Source organism: Pygoscelis adeliae, unplaced genomic scaffold, assembly GCF_000699105.1.
Source record: "Pygoscelis adeliae isolate BGI_AS28 unplaced genomic scaffold, ASM69910v1 Scaffold633, whole genome shotgun sequence".
In the NCBI taxonomy this organism is placed as follows: Eukaryota; Metazoa; Chordata; class Aves; order Sphenisciformes; family Spheniscidae; genus Pygoscelis; species Pygoscelis adeliae.
This window is the reverse complement of record NW_008824483.1, coordinates 13055-32500: the sequence shown is the minus strand read 5'-3', so window position 1 is coordinate 32500 and position 19446 is coordinate 13055. Positions and strand designations below refer to the sequence as shown.

General features: G+C 49.5%; 2 protein-coding genes across 2 annotated transcripts in view; both read left to right on the top strand.

Annotated features, from left to right (window-relative positions):
* The window catches only part of LOC103914720 (basement membrane-specific heparan sulfate proteoglycan core protein-like), a 16794-nt gene extending 16542 nt beyond the window's left edge, over nt 1-252 (top strand). The window contains exon 5 of the mRNA XM_009321412.1: nt 243-252. Coding sequence (XP_009319687.1) covers nt 243-252 — 10 coding nt within the window. The remainder of the gene's footprint in view (nt 1-242) is intronic.
* Nucleotides 12-19446, top strand: part of USP48 (ubiquitin specific peptidase 48) — a 28989-nt gene continuing 9554 nt past the window's right edge. The window contains exons 1-14 of the mRNA XM_009321411.1: nt 12-25; nt 340-436; nt 1308-1435; nt 2794-2918; nt 3487-3595; nt 4880-5013; nt 5233-5315; nt 5611-5790; nt 8179-8304; nt 10362-10511; nt 13082-13282; nt 15270-15384; nt 15528-15658; nt 17072-17143. Of these exons, the coding sequence (XP_009319686.1) occupies nt 340-436; nt 1308-1435; nt 2794-2918; nt 3487-3595; nt 4880-5013; nt 5233-5315; nt 5611-5790; nt 8179-8304; nt 10362-10511; nt 13082-13282; nt 15270-15384; nt 15528-15658; nt 17072-17143 (1651 nt within the window). The 5' untranslated portion in view covers nt 12-25. The remainder of the gene's footprint in view (nt 26-339; nt 437-1307; nt 1436-2793; nt 2919-3486; nt 3596-4879; nt 5014-5232; nt 5316-5610; nt 5791-8178; nt 8305-10361; nt 10512-13081; nt 13283-15269; nt 15385-15527; nt 15659-17071; nt 17144-19446) is intronic.

Below are 19446 nucleotides of genomic sequence, written 5' to 3'. Positions count from 1 at the left end.
CCCCAACTGCGAGCGCCGCAAGAAGGTAGCCCCCCCACCCGCCCGCGCCCCAAAAAGCATCCCCTGCCCTTCCCGGTCCCCGGGGGGAAGATGGGGGACGAGGGGAGGTGACCCCTCGTGTCCCCCTGTAGCCGGGGAGTTTGGGAAGCGGCTGTTTCTACGATGCCGGAGCGGCGTTTTCCCCGAGAAACGGCCGTAAAGCGGCCGCCCCGACTGCTGGATTTCTGCTTGCTCCTCCGCAGCGGCGAGTGACGACTGTTGCTTTCTCTCTCACGCCAGAACGCGTTCGTGGGCTTAACGAACCTCGGCGCCACGTGCTACGTGAACACTTTCTTGCAGATGTGGTTTCTTAACTTGGAGCTCCGACAAGCCCTCTACTTGTGTCCCAGCACCTGCAGCGAGTACGCGGCCGGAGAGGGCATCCCGAAAGACAAAGGTGGGTGGTTTTGCTCATTTTCTCCTAAAATTTTACACGCTGGCGTCAGCTTTGGGTTAACGTTTACCGGGAGAAGTGATGGGTGAAGCTACAACCACTCGTCCGATCTCCACTCGGCTCTTTTTGAGTCCATCACCCAGCTTTTAGGAACAAACCGTCCTTCACCTGAGTTATTTCTTAAATGGGAGTGATCTGATCCGGTTGAAAAATCGGATTTGGGTTTGTTTCTTGCCGGGCTGCTTCCCAAACTGGTTCCCAGCTTGATGATGGTGCTGGGGGTGGAAGCACATGGGTTGGGGCTGATCTGCGCTACCGTGGAGCCGCACTCATCCCATGGGGGGGCAAAAATTCAGGTCCCCGGTACGAACGAGGCTCCCGGTTGCCCGCGCGGCGGACGCGGTGGCCTCGGGTGACGTACGTTTATGTATGGTATGGCGCTGTAGGCGCACTCTGGGTCAGGGCAGCCGCCCCGTTTCTTCTGTTCCTGTTTTTATGGTATTTTTAAACGACGCCTCACCGTTTAGGGTGAAAAAGAAGCTGTTGCTACGGGGTAATCGGCGCACGCTGCTTAAACCGTTCACCCACAGCTCGTGCCAGGCACCGCGGGACGTTTACGGTTGGACTCGATGATCTTGAGGCTCTTTTCCAATCTAAACGATTCTATGATATTTGGCCTGTGCTGGGACTTTGCCGTCATCACGGGCATGAACCGCTTCGGTTCTCAGGATAATTGAAAGCAGCTTTAAAAAAACGTATCGTTTCTAATCATTAAATTTACCCTTGCAAAGAAAGAACAAGCGAATTACTTGGAACTGTGGCCTCTTGCCTTGAATTGCTTGCTGTAACTCGTGCAACTTGTTGTTTTTAACAGACTATGAGCCTCAGACCATTTGCGAACACCTCCAGTACTTGTTCGCCTTGCTGCAGAACAGCAAAAGGCGATACATCGATCCCTCTGGGTTCGTCAAAGCGCTGGGCTTGGACACGGGACAGCAGCAGGTAGGTTTGAGGCGCGCCCCTCGAGTGCTCAGGGCCCCATCTGAAATCGTTCTTCTTTCGGGTCACTTGATAGAGAGGGTTTACAATCAGACTGTAATTCGGAATATGCATTCTCCAAAAACCCACGACGCCTAGGAAAGCTTGTGTTTCCTTTTTGCTAGTTGGTGGAGACATGGCTGTTATTTTGTTGATCACATCCATATAAGAAGAGAAGGTAATCCTTCTCTAAAGCAGCGTGAAACCACCCTTTTATGTCATTTTAGCATCTCTGAGCCGGGATCTGCTGGCCCCGTACAAACACAGAGGGAGAAGCCGTGCTCAGGGCCCTTCCCGTCGGCCTGGGAGATCAGGAGGAGCCATGGGATGGGGACGGGGGGGAGTCTTGTTAGAGCCTGATTGACCCCGGCACCCTGCGGGGTGGCGACCGAAGCTGCCAGGAGGGTGCTTTCGCAGGTGCTTTATGGGCTGCTCCTCCCAGGGCAGGGAAATACTTGGCAGTGGATAGTTCAATGGGGGTTGAAGGGCCCTCGCGGCGCGAGAAGGCGTTTGGTCGGGTCACCGAGAGCCAGCCAAGGCCCAACGTGAGCGTGTGGGGCAGAGAGAAGCACGGTTAGAGAGGGGCGAGCACCGCAGGGCTGTCACCGAAGCTGAAGAGAGCTCAGGAGAAGGGCACGGCTTGAAAAATACACTTTGAGGAGTAAGAGGGAGATAGTTGGAGGAAGAGCCCGAGCGCTAGCGTGCGTTTCCTCAGGAGGATGCAGGAGGGGAAGGAAGCAGTCACTGCCGACCGGCGATACTAAGGGACAGCTGGGAGAGGCCAAAGCCCGTTTGTTTTCGGAAGGGGAGAGCAAAGGAGAGCCAGGGTGGGAGAGGAGGGCCCCGAGATGAGTGTGGGGAAGCTCGCAAGCCTTGCAGGAGGGGACGAGTCCACAGGGCAGCTGCTCATTTTTGGGGTGGTTTTATTTTTCGTCTCGCCTATAACGCAAGCAGGGACAGCTTGAGTTGCGTGCTGAGCTTTGAAAAACGAGCGGTAACGGGATAGTAAGCTCTGTGGGAGTTTGTTTTTTTTTCCTTCCAGAGCCCTGCGAGGAGCGGGGCAGAAGTCGAACCACCCGGCGCGGCTGGCCGGGAGCCAGGGTAACTCACGGCGGGGTCTCACGCTGGGGGCCTCGTGCTCCTTTTAGGCAAATTCCTCTTTTTCTTTAGTTCTCCCGGCTGGTCTTTCTTTCTATTCAGTGCACGCCGGAGCCTCCGTGCAGCCCGTCGGGCTCCGGGTAATTTGCAGTAAATTAGCGGCAAGGTTGTGATTGGGCTTTGTGCTGCGGCGCATTGTTAACGGACTTGGCTTTCTCTTCTAGGATGCCCAGGAGTTTTCAAAGCTGTTCATGTCACTGCTGGAAGATACTTTATCCAAACAAAAAAACCCAGATGTTCGAAACATAGTGCAAAAGCAGTTCTGTGGAGAGTACGCCTATGTCACGGTGTAAGTATTTGGTCTTCGGGAAGAACCTTTCTGTAAATATTTAAACATTTTAGAAGAAGTTGAGGGGGGGAAGGATCCTCCTAACAGCCGGGGCAGGCAGGTAAGCTTCTGCCGAAACATTTTGTAAGAGGCTTTTAGGTTTCCTGATTCTGCGCACGTGGTGGGGGTGCAGTTCTCCAGCTGCTTTTAATCCCTTAATGAAAATTTACCAACTAAACCTGCGAGTTAATGGAACGTCAAGTCCCGCAGCCAGAAAATGGAGTACTCGGGTGTCATATTTTCATTCCTGCGTTCTCCGAGCTGTGGATTTCACCTCAAAAATGATATAAAATGGCGTATGCGAGTTGTAAACAGGTGCTCCTGGTTTTCCTGGTAGATGCTATTATCCTGTTTACACCTCCTTGCAGAGTTTTTGTGGTGCAGAGGCGTGAACCACATTAATTCTGACTTAAGCAACTTTTTCTCCTGGTTTTGTAGCTCAAGGAGTAGTTTACTAGTGGCTGGGGAGTGGAGACACACGAACCAGTGAACTGTCCTCATGTGGTTTTGTCTTTTTTTTTAATCCTAGTTGCAACCAGTGTGGCAGGGAGTCCAAACTCGTGTCTAAATTTTACGAGCTGGAGTTAAACATCCAAGGGCACAAGCAGTTGACGGACTGTGTAACGGAATTTCTTAAGGTACGAGCTCGTCGGGTTTTGAGTTCTGCTATTCTTAGCAAGGTGTGTTAATTCCTTCCTTCAATTAACAGCCTTTGAGGTCGGGATCGGAGCGAAGCGACTGAGTTGTCTCAGTGAGATTCATCCAAAAGGAAATGTTGTTTTTCTGCGGACCCAGAAAATGAGGATTGAGTCATACCAGCAAGGAGTGGCTCCGGACCAGAGCGTAGCACACGCGCGTGTTATGGCTTTAAAAAGCCATGTTACGGCTTTAAAGTCACATGTTCAGTTAAAATACTTTCCCAGCAAAGTTGGGAAAAAGTCCCCAAAGTCTGACAAAAAGTCCCTGCGTGCTTTGTCATGGATAGCACCGGGAGAATGGCTGCTTTTTGTGTTTTCTGTGTCGGTGCTCATCTGCATAGCAACAGGAGACATTCCCCGCTGTAAAACGTGCTCTCAGAAATACTAGGGAGGGCCGGGAATAGCTGCAAGTGCTCTTAACTGGACTTGAAAATTTGCCTAGATCTTAAGTTAAGATCTGGCACGTTAAAGGTTTGAGGTGTGGATTCAACTAAAAATATTTAGGACAGAACTAACCTGAAACGTGACTCTCTACTTGAGCTGTCTGGCTGTTGGGCAGCGGCTTCGCTGGCGCGCTCAGCAAACCGGTTGCTCTGCTTGCGGAAGGTCTGCTATGAAAAAACTGGTTTGTGTACGCGCATTAAAATCCCGAAACGGTGAACTTCAAGTTTGTCTGCTCCTCCTTCAAATGAAACAACCCAGTGACCTTGTTTAGGCAGTCGGAGTTCTCCTCTGGCTTAATCCTGCCGTTGGATCTACTTAGGCGTAGACAATGACTCTTACACGGTGACGTTTGTGTGGCTGAGCACAGGAAGATTGTAGTTTCCAGGCTAAAATGTGGCTTTACATTAACTTGGTCCATGTGAGCTCGTAAAAGGGCGATTTAATTATTTTCTTTTTCCATAGCCCTCGGTATAAACCGACTCAGTCAAGCGGAGAGCAAACCTGACAGTCTTGTAAGCGACCTGAGAACAGGGCTTGATTCGGTCTAAAATTTTCCGTAAAGTGAGAGAGAGCAGCCTACTACGGCCATGCTGAAAGCGCGTTTATTAGCGTGCATTTTTAACCAAGAGATTATATTGGAAAGCAGCTGGGTAGAGACCTAAGTGGTTAAAATAACTTCCGTGCTTCTCAGTCTCCAGCTGTTGAGTAGCTTGGACTGGTTGACTTTTCAGCGATAACCTGTTCTCAAGACCTTTCTTTCTGCCTCCCCTCCCCGCTCAGGAAGAAAAATTGGAAGGGGACAATCGTTATTTTTGCGAAACTTGTCAGAGCAAGCAGAACGCCACGAGGAAGATCAGGCTGCTCAGTCTTCCCTGCACGCTCAACCTGCAGCTGATGCGTTTCGTGTTTGACAGGTAAGCCTCTCGCTGGAGAGCGTGCTGTAAAAGCGGGAGCGCCCTGGGTTGCGTGGAAGCTCTTTGGAAAGTCGTCTGCTCTGCCCTTTCTGCACTGATTTGAGGGATTGAGTGCGTGCGTGAGCTTCTCTGGGGATGCTCGGTGGGTCTCGAGGAGAGTTATTTTGAGATGTGAACTGTTACTGCTCTCCCCTGAACCGAAGCTTTGCCTCCGCACAGACAAACTGGCCATAAGAAAAAGCTCAACACCTACATCGGCTTCTCCGAGCTGCTTGACATGGAGCCTTTTATGGAACAAAAGAGTGAGTTTCGTGCGCTGTGTTTTGTTAGCTTTACCCACCGCCCCTCGGCAGATAAGAGGAGATCTCTGAATCCCCTTTTAGATGGAAAATTATGTCAAGAGTTGTCTGAAGCCCGCGTTTCAAATAACTGCCTCGCTAAGTGGGTCGTGGAAGCCACAACCTACTTAACGAGGTCTTGGAGAGATGCAAGTTCAAGTCTCTTGTCTGCTGCCTTGCGAAAACATTTAAGTGCTGGGAAAGAAAAGATTTGTGCTGTTTCATCCAGAGTGCTACATAACTGCCGCTTTCCTTCCAGACGGCGTCTACGTATATGAACTTAGTGCTGTCCTCATACACCGCGGTGTGAGCGCGTACTCCGGGCACTACATCGCCCACGTGAAGGATCCGCAGACGGGCGAGTGGTACAAGTTTAACGACGAAGACATAGAAAAGATGGAGGGGAAGAAACTGCAGTTGGGGATTGAGGAAGATCTAGGTAAAACCTTTAAGTTGTGAGTGCCCTTTTAAAATAACTCTTTTCACCAAAAGCACGGAGGCTGAATACGTGGAGGCCCTGTTACTCTTAAAACAAAAGTGCTCCTACGCGTGCTGTCACGTCTTAGGAGTAACGTGTGAAACGGCAGTTCTGTTAATTGCAGCCAGATTTTCTTCGTTTCAGCCCCGTGTGAGTGTTTACGCACACCTCATGATCAGTTCCCCTACTCTAGTGTTTCTCTTGCCTGCCGCATGGCAGATAAGACACTGATAACTCGGGCAGCAGTTGTCTATCAGGATGAAACAGGCAAGTCGCCGCTTCCTTGGCCGGTCTGCAAAAGGAGGCTTAGGAACAGATAACGAGAACACTTTCAGTTTCCTTAACACGTTATGTTTTTATTTCCACTGAGGTGTTTTACTTGGAGTCAGTAAAGAGTCTCCGTAAAAAAATCTTGATCCAAATAATGGCTTGGAAGCCCAAACTGCCTTTTTACTTTGCACTGTTTACTTCTCCTGTGCGCTCTCCTGTTCTACCGTTGTCGGCTCGTCTTGTGCCGGTGTCCTGGTGCTGCCGCAGATAACCGTGTTCCCTGGACCAGGACAGGGTCTTGATTTCTTGGAGACCTTGGGCTGAGGCTGGGCCTGCGGGGTTCTCAGTCTGCAGTGGTTTCTCAGTCTGCAGTCGATATATAGGAGCTGTTCAGCATTAAGTTGGCATTTTGAGCGCTCGGATTTGCAGTCGCTCGGTGTTCCTTAGCGCAGGATGCTTTGCGGTATCGGGAAACGGGGAAGTTAATGCCAGGAATTTCACTTACAACGCAAGCAGTCCATTCCCAGAAACTGGCCCACCAGGACGCTCGTGCTTTGCTGCACTTGAACTTTATGAAATGTTGCCTTTCTTTGAAGCATCCTTAAATAACAGCTTAATGAAAAGACGCCCTCAGACCTGTTTGCTCCCTTAGTTTGTTGTAAAGCCACGTCAGCCTGAGCACGCCCTCGAGCGGGCATGAGGCATTAGCCTCCCTCTCCCATTTCCTTCCGTGCATGCATCTGCATGATGCCGCTTTATTTTCAGCTCTCTTTGCTAGTAAACACCACCTTGCATTTCGTCACGACGTACATAAACGCTGGCTGCCGCCGGAGCACCTTTGTCATCCTGTTAATGTTTGACTGCCGCTTGCTCGCAACCAAATTGTGAAGCTGGCTAGACATCTAGTGGTGTAAGACAGAAAAATAAGCCCCGAAAGGGAACAAGAGCTTCTCAGCCTTTCTTTTTAACCTCCCAAGTTACCCAGCGTAGCAAAATAAGATGCAAATAAACCACTGTGGCCTCGAACTTGTGGTTAAACATAAACCTTTACAAGAAAGTATTCTTGCTGAAATACAAGGCTGCTTGAAGAATATAGGTAAAGCGTGTTTAGAAGCCTCTCTAGGCTGGGAGCCTTAATATTTTTATCAAGTGCTGATGTTATTTGCCTGCTCGGAGCAAAACCGAGACACTTCTTTGTTACAAACGCATGCACCAGCAGGAGAAGGTCGGTAACGTAAAGCAGAGGTCTGCTGCGGGGAGAGTCCGGTGGCCTGGCCATGCAGATGGGAACAATTTAGAAAATATTTGGAGAAAATGCAAATAAAGAGCATCTAGGAATTCCTCTGGATGGTGTGGTGGGAGAGGCACGTGCGTTTTTCCAGAAATTTGGGAAAGACAGACACTTTTCTTAATATTTCAATGTTCCATTTAGAGTTTGACCTATGGAGGGTTGTTCCTTTTTTTTTTTTAAATAAAAAACCTGGTTGATTTTTGAAGCTGCAGCTGTAGATAAGTGTTTCTTCCTTGCCTGGCAGTCTGTCTGGAAACGGCAACTCTTGCAACACGAGTTTACATCGCACCACCAGCTGCTCTGAAATGACCGTTTCCGTGGCTGCTGCTCGCTCCCTAAAAGCTTTGTTGCCCAACAGAAGGGTGCGTGTTTTTTCACATACGCAATCACCTGTAAATAAGATTTTCTCCCCTGAGGATTTGACTCTGTTCTTCGGTGTCAGGACACCAGAACAAGAGGCAGAGGGGAGAAAGGATGTTTTTGCAAGAGCTACTTTTGGCTCGGTGAGGTTTAACTGGGGAGAAAAGAAAGGCTCTTGCAGAGGGCGGTTCAGAGCAGGCTCCTAATTTTAGTCCCTTTGAATTACCCTGCCTCCAGAAATGCTGGAGGGATTTGGGTCTTGCTTTGGGATACAATTCTGGCTCATGCCAAGCCCGGTGCTTGGCAAAAAGAGGCCCGGCAGAGCGCAGTGGGGAGAGGGAAGCCGGCTAGGTGGCAAACTCGTCCCGTTAACGGAGAATCAGTAAGTGAGCTTGTGTGTTTATTATGTTTTGCCTTCTGTACCACAGCGGAACCTTCCAAATCCCAGACTCGTAAACCTAAGTGTGGGAAAGGGACTCACTGCTCGCGCAACGCTTACATGCTGGTATACAGGCTGCAAACGCGTGAGAAATCTCTGACAGTCGAAGTACCAGGTAAGTGAGCTTTGACTCTCCTGGCCCCTTCGTCTCGTCTTGTGATGCTCCGGGTGGGCCAGGAGTCGGGGGTTTTGCTCGAAGCCCCTTTTCGTGAGCCCCCCAAAGGTGCCGTATGGCAGCTCGGTGTCATGACCGGTGAAACCCCTGGGCTTTCCTAGCACTTAAATAATACTAGCCTGATGAGCCCACCCCTGTGCCCGCTCAGACCTCGCTATCTTAACCAGCGAGACGAGATGGGAAGGGGTTAGGGGGAGATCATCCCGCTGGGAGCCGCGTGCGGCGGCAGCGTTGGGATTCGCTCAGGTTCCTGAAGGCGAAGGAGAAGAGCGTGGTTAAATGTCGTTGGCAGTGCATGTACTGTGCTGGAGGTGAATAATCCTGACAGATGTCAGGTTTCTTCTTAATCTTTGCCATATTGAGAATAAACGGCATGAAAAGAAGAGGATGCAAGCCCTTAACAGGAGTTTTGTATGAGCGCGTTCGTGTCTTGCTTTAGAATTACTGGGGGTGGCAGAAATCCCTGTAGGTTTGGCCTGTGGATTTAATGATGCTTCGCGTTTGCGCGCTACTCAATTAGAAATATTAATTAGGCCCCTGGTGCTGATGGGGAGGGAGGTGTGTTCCACCTTCTTCCCTCTTCTGCGAAGCGGGGACAGCAGAGGTGGCGTGTCCCCTTTGGACCTCTGCCGTTTGTTTGGGTTATCTGGATGCGGAGGGGGTAAATCATACAGCTTTTCCCCCCCCCAATAACAGCACCGAACCTTTTCCAGCCCCACCACCACCAAAACCCACCCTCCGAGCCACGCAGCTTTGGGGATTAGTGCTAATTCCTGCCTCGGATCTGCATTTTCAGTCTGTTTCCTGAGCTCTCTTGCGCTCCCTTTCCTCCTACCCCTCTGCCTAAAACAATAACTCGGCAAAAGCCTCTCCACCCAGCTCCAAATTCCTGCGCAGCCCCGCGGTTGCCTTTGTTTCACGTGGACGCCTGCCAAGGAACAGGGAGCGAAGGGCAGCAGTCGAGCCGTGCGGTTGCGGGGAGGTTTCATGCAACTGTAAATTTGAGGCATTTTGCTTTGATGCTGTCAAAAGCGGCTTTTCCGGGACAGTGGAGAGACGTAACTTGGCTCTGACCTCAAGGGGGTCAAGCTGGTTGTTTTTTAATACCGTGTACTCTTCCAAGGTGGATATTGTGCTCTCTGGCTGCGCAAGCGTTAGCCTTTCTGGAAATATTTTAGCTTTTCAAAATACCGCTAAATAGGAAAAGGCTTCAGATAAGCAGTGCTTTCCCCCTTCCTCGCACCAGCCCTGCGAGGGAAGTGTTTTATCTTTTTTCCCCCCTGCTGAGGTTTGGGTTGTTCGGGTTTTTTCCATCCGCGACAGCAAAAATTCCCATTTCCCTCACCTTTCCGTCGACGCCCGGATCTGCCCCGGCTTATCTCCCATCTCCTGAGGGCTTTTTGCCCTTGGGTTTGCAACATGCTCAACCTCTCTCGCGGAGATCACGCGTACCCGTGGGGCTGCATGTCGGGACAGGCTTCAGGTGTATCAGTAGGGCGAGAAGCTCTCGCTTCTGCCCTGGGAATCGTTCCGACGGGTCCTTGGCAGCACAGAGGAGCTGCTCTCGGTGGGAGGCAGAGAAATGGCTGGAGCGAGGGGAATAGCAGGGAGGGATTGAAGCAGGCAGCAAAGCGTCCTGCCGTGCTCCGGCTCTGCAGCCTCTCGCCAAACCCCGTTGCACTTCGCGCGACTGCCAGCGCTCGGCGTAGGCTTGTTAGCAAGCAAAGGATTTCTCTTAGCGCAGCAACCGAGCCCGAGTAAATTATTTTCTTGGGCGCCGTTGTACTGCGCAGGATAGTTGCATTTAATCATCTACAGCCGTAAATACTGGAGAGAGCAACGTCCACGTGCTTGGCTTTCGGAAAGACCTCGTATGTCGGTAGCTGTGTGGGGGAATTTTTAGGCTTTCTTGTTATCCCCAGATAACTGATCGCAGGGATAATTAACATAATAGTCATTTCAAGGAAAAATGCCAGCTTTTTCTTCTTTCCCAACAGCTTTTCTGCAGGAGCTGGTAGAGCGTGATAACTGCAAGTTTGAGGAGTGGTGCAACGAAATGGCCGAGATGCGCAAACAGAGTGTGGCCAGAGGCAAAATCAAACACGAAGAGGTGAAGGAGCTCTACAAAAGGTTACCCGCTGAAGCTGGTCTGTAAGATATTGTGGTAGTATTTTGTAGTAGACCGTTGTTAAGATTAGTAATGTTTTGTGACTAACCCACAACTTGCTTCTGTGGCCCGAGCGCTTTGCTGGAAGGCATTAGCCGCAGGCCGCTCGGAAGAGGAGAGCGATCGCTGTCTGTTGTTGCTGTGTGCATGCTTAAGATTTGCTTTCCCTCTCTTGTTTTTCTGCCTTAACCTATTTTTCTCCTTTTTTTGCTCATTCTAATGGCCTCTGGCGTCGCTAATTCCCTCTTGCTCCTTCCCCATCAGTCAGTCTCCTGTGTGCTTCCATGCGTCGTGACTGTTTTCTTCTGCCCGGTGAGCAGCTCATCTCGTTAGCAGTTAGTAGCATCGAGGCAGAATAACTGGCTGGTCTCAGATTGCCAGCTCACGTCAAGTTTGGGAGCTGTTGACCCGAATTAATCGGCAGGTAACAGGGTACGAGAATGCCTGGCCTCCAGCAGAAAACAATGTGATTGATCCCCGCCAGTGCTTCGAAGCCCCACGTCTAAGCTTCGTAGTCTGTCCGATGAGTGACTGGGGTTAATCCTTTCCTACTACTCCTTGTGTCTCGTCGCCTTGGCATGTCTGAACACAGGGATTTTTATTCCTCCCCTTGTTTTTCTCTCCCGTCTCCCTCAAAACAAGTGTAGAGGCACTTGCTCCGTCCATCCAGTGTGGGGAGTTTCTCTCCACTATGCTCAACTCCTAAAAACTCCAGGACATTTGTAATTAAAGACTTCAAAATGCGTTTAGTTGTGTAGCCTGTTAGACAATTTGATTTTTGGCTTTTAATATTCATTGCTCAACGCTCAGAACCAGCAGTGAGGCTCGAGCAGCCGAACAGCAGACTCCTCAGCTCCCATAAATGTCTGCCTCTTCAATTTATGAACCTGGGTTTGCAGACAACGGGCGCTTAACTCACGAACAGGAGGATGTCGCAGCTCATCTTGCCGAGTCCTCGCAAGCCTGAGCCGTGTTAAAATGTCACCGTTAAATCAAAGTTGTGGTGGAGGTATGAATCTGCCGTGAGTCACCGTTAAAAAGGAGCAGCAAGCACAACGCCGGTGTGTTTTTCTCTCCCCCTTAGCGGAAGCGGGATAGTTTGCTCTTGGCATTTCTAACACGACAGAGGAATGGATCTCAAAAAGATGTTTAGTACGAGTGCAGGTAAAGCTCCTCTGCCCCAATTTGAAGATGGCAGGACCTGAGGCACTGCCCTGAGGGCATCTGCTGCCGGGCACGTCCTGGGCACAGCAGCTTGCTAGCACAGCTGGAGGCAGCGTTACCCCACAAGCTGCTCTGGGTCCAGTCCTGCAGGAGCTCGGGACTCTCTCTGCAGCTGTGCAGGCACATTTTCTGCCAGCTTTGCGTAGCCTGCCCCAGAAAAACATACTTTCTGGGGGGAGGCAGCTTTCATCCCAAACTAGCAAACCATTTCTGACAGCGTTGCAATTCTCTGGAGGTCATGGCTGTGTATCTCTGATGGCATTGCGTAAGATGAAAATACTGCTGATGTATCCTGCAGAGGAGAGAGGGTTTGAAGCCCGGCTTCACAAAGATCCCGTGCAAGCTGGAAGAGAAAGTATTTTCCTGTAGCTTCTCTGTCGCTCCTGTGTATGAAACGTTAAGGATTTGTGTTCCTTTGATAAATGTAACTAACGGTTACGTTTCCCCTCGGTTTCAGAGCTGCCCTCCTCGCGTCAGCAGGATGGGTTTAATTTCCTCCTGATTTCCCAGTCATCTCGCAGAAGGGTTTCCACATCAATACTGGGTCTCGATACCGAGATACAAGGGTTTCACCCAAAGCTATTTCCCTGCTCCCGCAGACGCTGACCCGCTCCTGAACCTTGGCTTTGTGTGAGGTGTTTCTCCTTTAGCAAACAAGGGCAAGCCCGCTGCTCTTTCAAAACAAAATGACGCTTATGTTAAAAAATTTGAGCAAGTTTCTGTTTGCACTGTCGATCTTAAAATGTGCGAGTGTTTCTCGCCCAGAGCTGTAAGAGCAGCCCAGAAGAACGCTGAAATTTTGGGCGCTGAAGGGACGGGGCGAACACTGACCTTGTCTCTTTGCTGTTGTTGCCTTTTATTTTTCAGTTCACCGCGATGAGCTCACTGTGTTATAGAAAAAGCCTTTAACGTGTGACCGTAATTTAAATATTATACCTGTCCCTCGATGGACGATAGGAAGACCTTCCCCTTTCCTCGACTACTCTCCAATAAGTCCCTAAAGGTTTAGCACTGTGGAAGCACTCCCTTTCCTACTTGGAGCGCTCCGCTGTTTCATATTGATTGCTTGAATTCAAAATGACCGCTTGTCTTAATTTCACGTGGCTCCCGTCTCCTAAATCTGCGATACGGAGATGAGGATTGGACGAGGGAAGCTGTATCAGATGTTTGAAAACTGGTACCGCAGAGATTTAATCAACAGCGATAGCCTGTTAATTTTTAAAAGTACAGTTGAATATCAGAGTAATTACAAACTACCGTCTGCTGTATTGTGTATTAGCTGACACATACGGGCTTGTTTCTCTTCGTGTTTTTTTCCCCTCCCAGGTTCCCCGTATGACTTCATCTCTCTCGAATGGCTGCAGAAATGGCTGGATGAGTCTACTCCTCCAAAACCTATAGATAACACAGCCTGCCTGTGCTCGCACGGCAAACTGCATCCGGATAAAATATCCATTATGAAGAGGATATCGGAGTACGTGGCTGACTTCTTCTACAGGAGATATGGAGGAGGGCCCCGGCTGAATGGTAAGGTGTCGGGCTAGAAAACGCCCCCTCCAAGTCATGTTCTCACGTGCTGAACGTGTTTTAGAGCCTTGTTCTGGTCCCAGCCCCATTTTGAGCCATCCTTTATCATCATAACTTTATTTCTGCGCATAGCTTTTGTGCTGTGCTGTTATTTGCGGGTGATTTTTTTTTTAATATTGCTTAATTACATTAGCATTCAAACAGATACAGTTAGTCTGATTGCAGGGTCTGTTTCAGACCTGAGTTCACAGAATCATAAAATAGTTTGGGTCGGAATGACCTTAAAGGTCAACTAGTCCAACCCCCCCCTAATGAGCAGGGACATCTTCAATGAGATCAGGTTGCTCAGAGCCCCGTCCAACCTGACCTGGAATGTTCCCAGGGATGGGGCATCCACCACCTCTCTGGGCAACCTGGGCCAGTGCTTCACCACCCTCAGCGTCAAAAATTTCTTGTATCTAGTCTAAACCTACCCCCCTTTAGTTTAAAGCCATTCCCCCTTGTCCTGTCGCAACAGGCCCTGCTAAAAAGTTTGCTGCCATCTTTTTTGTAAGCCCCCTTTAAGTACTGACAGGCTGCAATAAGGTCTCCCCAAAGCCTTCTCTTCTCTAGGCTGAACAACCCCAACTCTCTCAGCCTTTCCTCATAGGAGGGGTGTTCCAGCCCCCTGATCGTTTTTGTGACCCTCCTCTGGACCCGCTCCAACAGGTCCGTGTCTTTCTTGTGCTGAGGGCTCCAGATCTGGACGCAGTGCTCCAGGTGGGGTCTCAGTTCTGCTCTGTCTGGGAGGAGCTGTGCGTGGAGGAATTTCTGAGAAAGCAAATGGTGCATTTAGGTTAGAAAACATAATACTTGGATGGTTTTACGAAGGTGATTCTAGAAAATAACTACACTTGCACATGCAACCCCCCAGACTCTTGAAAATGATTTTCCGTGCCTGCAGCACCTACAGATCCTGCGTAGGCAGCGTTTCGTGGAGCGTGCGGATCTGTGCTGCCTCTTGCCAGCAGCCCGTGCCCTGGAGCAGCACGGATGTGTGCGGGCCAAGAGAATCATTTACTGTCTTTCACCTCTAGCCTGTCCTGAGCCACCTCATACAAAGGAAGCAGATACCTGTTAGCTTATGTGCTTGTGTTGCACACATCCGTCATGCATTTTGATTTTTTTGGGGTCAGCCCAGCCCCTACAGTTTTTGGGCATCCCTTAATCAAGCCCCAGGCTTAGTTTCTTTTATAAAGGAGCTCAATAACTCCCACTGAGACCAAATTAGCTCAGCTCCTGCTAGGAGCTTATAGGGAAGAAACGCAACCAGCAGAAACTGCTGTGATGCAGGCAGCCTTTGTAACAAAACAAAACAAAACAAAAAAAACCCAACAAACAAACAAAAAAACCAAAGGAAAAAAAAAAACAGGTCAACGTTTATTAGTCAACTGGAAGATCGCCTGCAGGTTTTTTCGTTGAGTACAGCTGGGAGGGATGGATCGGATGCGCTGCGTTCTCCGACTTGCTTCCTTGGGTGCGACCCTCTTGCTCCCAGGTGAGAATACATGCCCGGCTGTAGGGTTTCCGCTCCTGTTGGTCCAGCGCAGCTTTGCAGAGGGGTTTTTTTTTTTCTGGGTTTAGCTTGCAAAGGGCCGTGACACGGGGTTTTTTTTTCTTGCACGTGCCTAAACTGTCGTGCCTTTTGACTCCCGTGTCTGTACTGGCATGACCTGGCTCGCAGCTGTAATTGCCAACTGTTGATATCGGCAGCGGAGAGCGATGAAGCTAGCGGAACAGATCACACCTCATCTGGAGCGTTTTACGCTTATTGAAGCTTCAAATGTGGCCTGATCTGGCAGTAACCCCAAGGATCTCCTCATTCACCTGTGAAATCTCCCGTCGTAAGGCAGGATAGTTGGTACATACCTGTCTGAGTGCGATCAAACCCGCGAGCAGCTCGGCCACCTGTGCAATAAATTGTGTTTCTTCTTCCCCCCCACCCCAGTCAAAGCACTTTGCAAGGACTGCGTGGTAGAAAGGTGTCGAATCCTGCGACTGAAAAACCAGTTAAACGAAGACTACAAAACCGTTACGAACCTGCTGAAGATAACAGTCAAGGGGTACGTAAGTCCCGACGCTTTCAAATGTTGTCAGAGATTTTTTAGAAGCGCTTAAATAGCTTTTACCTAAAGATTTTACTGTTCGGGCTCTGAAGGAGAACGGAGTTGTGATTTGCGTTGCCAGCGCTGTTCTCTCTCTGCAGGAACGACGGGTTTTGGGTTGGAAAGGCGTCCTTGCGGAGCTGGCGTCAGTTGGCTCTGGAGCAGTTAAATGAGCAAGACGAAGACGCAGAGCACAGTAATGGAAAAATGAATGGGAATGCACAAAACAAAGGTAGTTCTGCTGCTATAGAGACCCACCAGCTCTGACTGATACCTCCTAACAAAAGACACGTCATGTGTTCCTGTAGCTGTTTTGCTTCCCTTGTATGAGTAGGGAGGGAAGGATAATAAGTCAAAGGAAAGAGCTCCTTCATTTAAGGAGCTTTTTATTTGATAAGCTTCAAAACTGCTGGGTGATCTTCGTACCCAGAGAAGAAGGTGAGGTAATACATAGTTTTACAAAGCTGTGTAAAATTACCGCCCCAGACACACGATCTTTCCATCCGCTTTCATCAGAATGAGAGAGCACACGGGAGGAAGAAACGTGAAAATTACCTTGGGGAAGGGATGAAGATGTTTATTGCGAAGGTCTGTGGATGAGACAGCGCAGCTGGTAAAGCAGCTCTGGCAAAACGCAGCCCAGGGAAAAAAAAGATCATGAATTAGACTCTCTTCTGTGCCCGTATCATGAGTCTGTGAGAATAGATGGGTTTTTTATTTGCCTTCTGCTCTTTAAACCTTTGGAAACCGGATATTTTGTCGAGCTTTTGGTTTTGGAACTGAGGGCAAGAAGCTTGTTTGAATGAAAGTGGAGATGATCAGCTAACGGCATTGATCTTGGGCTTGCTGAAGGCTCTGAGCACACCAGATACCGCAGCCCTCCTGATAATATCTGTAAGCTGGCGCTGCTGGTGGAGCATTCATTGAGAAAAGGGTACTTCTCCGCTGAGTTACCACTCCTCATTCCTTGGGGGTGACCTTTGTTTCACAACAGGTTGCAACTCCCAGTAGTGCACTTGAATTGCTCACAAGCCAACTCGCTCGTTAGGCGGGTCATTAGAGACTCTTACTAACACATTATTGTGTTTATGATGCTCCAGTTCAGTGGCCGTCGCTTCTGTCTACCGAGCTACAGTTCTTAACTATAATTTATACATTAATGTGGGGCTTGTCAAACCCCTGGCAGGCTCCCCCTTAGTTTGTCAGGCAGCATCTGTTTTAGATCAGTATCCTCAAGGCAAAGAGCGGACTAATATTTTGCCAGGAAGGTTTCTGCTCCCTGTGCTCTTACCTAGACTTGTGTTTAGGTTAAACTCCGAGATCTTTGGGAGCAGTGGACCCCTGTGGTGTTTTAGCCGTAACAAATGCGTCCTTTGTAATCTCACAAAGGACGGGCTTGTGCTCCACGCACTTCAAAGCACTCCTACATGGCCTGTAGGCTGTAATCCCGCCTGCCCAGAGGCCAAGACATTTGAGAATAACAAATTTCCTTCCAAAGTTTCCCTTGGTTTAAGGGTTTTGCCGCAATTTGAAAGGCAACCGCAACTTGAAAGGCAACCGTGCTCCTTTCCCCCAAACGTTTTTCCTTTCCTTGGGAGAGGAACTCTCTGCAATCTTCTTTTCTTTTCTTTTTTTTTTTAATTAGATGAATCAAATGAAGAGAAGAGAGAGGAGGAAGAGGAGTTAAATTTTAATGAAGACATCGTTTGCCCACATGGTAAGTCTCTGCGGGGGATGGAGCTGAATATATCTGTTGTTGCCCACTGCTGAAGACATTAACCTTGTAGCCTTTGCTCCATCTAAGGCCAACATGAGTAGTTACCGAGCAAATGCGCTTAATTCTCATTTGCCTGGTGTTTCTTGACACTCAGACTCCGAGCTTTTATTTGCGAGCGCTATCACATTGCAGTCCAGGTTTGGTAAGGCAGTGAAAGGGGTGCGAACGCAGAGACGCTTGGGTGCTGTGGGAAATGCACGGCTGCGGAAGGGAGCATCTCTTCCTCTCGCTAGCGAAGCGACGTGATGGAGTGAGGGCAGCACCAAGGATCTGCAGCCCCTTGGAAGCTCCGAAAGCATTAGGAGCAAAACAGGTGGTGTAAGTCAGTCAAGGTGGGAGCTGAAAGTACGCATTTATTTTCCCGGTTTACATCAAAACAGGAGCACTTGCCTAACAACTGTAGAAACGTGGGCTTATCTGCGAGCGGCTGGGACCGCTAAGGGTATCGATTTACCAACCTGCTGTGCTTTGCTGTCCGTTTACATAAGGTTTTGACCCGATGTTAGTTGTTTTGCTAAGCGACAGTTCATTAGCTACATCCTTGGCTACCCTGTTGTTTAAATCTCACTTTTTTTTACCTTCTATGTCACTCCCAGACATAACTCTGTTCTAGTAAGCTCCTGTTTGGAGGCATCAACTTCCCTGCCAGGGATGCTCGATCTTGTTCCTAGTAAGAAAGAAACATGCCATAAATAAGCAACACACCTCCTGTCATCAAAGCTAATCAAGGATGTAGAGTAATGGCTTGATAAAGCCTCATTTTAAAGCAGAGTGTTTAAGCGCTTTGTCACGGCGTTAACTGTTTTTCCAGAGCCTTTAATGCCGTATTTCCTATTGCCGCGAGGCTGCTGCTGTTAAATAAAAGCATGCAGCGTGGTGATGAAACATTTAACGTAGCCAGACATGATAAAAATAGGCCAATAAGCCTTTGAAAATACTATGCTGGTAAATTGCTAGTTGATCTGTGACTTTGGGTCATATCAGAATAAATAATGTCAAATATGGGGGCCGCTGGCGGGTCAGATTTCATCGTCTTGAGCTAACCTCCGATTACTCATGGAAAACAACCTTTTCGCCTTTAAAATTTCCCTCTGGAGTGTATCAGCAAATCTGTAGTCTCGGTCATACAGCCTTAATTTTCGCCGTGGAGGAAGCTCCTGCCTTCATGGTAGGCTCTGGAAAAGCCAGGGCTTTATTTGTGAGGTCTGGCTGGCCTCCAGAAATGCCATCCAGGCGTCCCCTTAAGAAGTCCCTTTGCATCTTTGCTGCAATTTCTCGCTCTCCGGTAGCTGCCCGACCCCAGCGAATAATTTTTTCCAGATATACCAAGTTAAAACTTCTTTGATGTCCCTGCCCAAAACGCGTCCCTGGAGGGGGAGGCGGGGTCAGCAGCGGTTAGGATCATCTTCTTCCAGATGGCAAAGCACTTGTTCCCTGCACACCCAGATCTGATTTTTCCACCTCTTCCGCTCAACAGCCTATTAATCTGTTTTCATTAATCACACGGTGTCAAGGCACTTATTTGTACAAGCTCTTTTTTTTTTCCCCCTATCCTTGCTGGTTCTGGAAAGCAGCCTGGTCCTGCCTCCTCATACGGTAAAGCTGGGCCACTTGGTCGCGTTGGATGAAGAACAAGTGGCCAAGTGCTGCACTGAAGCAGTCCAGCCCGACCTTTGTTTATTAGAGGAAAAGCAGGAGGGGAGCGTTGCTATTTTTTTTTTTTTTTTTATTTTTCCCCCTTCGGGGCTGGCAGAAATCCAGGCTTGCCTGGAGCGAGGAAAGCTGACTGGGTCCGTGGGCCTGAGGAGCTGCTTGTAATGTTAAAGAGCTACCGGAGGGTGGGGAGGAGGGAGCCTTTTCACCCTGTCTTCTTTATGTAGCTCTTCAGGCTATAGAAAAGCAGATAATAAGGTATCGTGCCCTTTGCTGGACGCGCCCTCAGTGCCGCGGCTTCGCAGTTGCTGTTCTGCTTCCCCCTCGCCGGTGAAATCCACGTTGAGGCATGAATGTTCCCATGCCGCGTCCAAATCCGGTGTGCGTCTCGGTGTTGCCACGACCGTTCCTCTTACTTCTCGCCGCGACTGCGTGTAGCACGGCCGTGCCGTGCCGTGCCGTGCCTTCCCAGCTGCTGTCTCGTAGGGAGATGCGGTTGCGTTTTCCCCTTGGTGATCGCCAAGCCTGCAAGCCGGGTGGCTGGTTGGATCCCCGAGCCCTCCCCTCTTCGGGGTTTCCAAGCCTTGTTT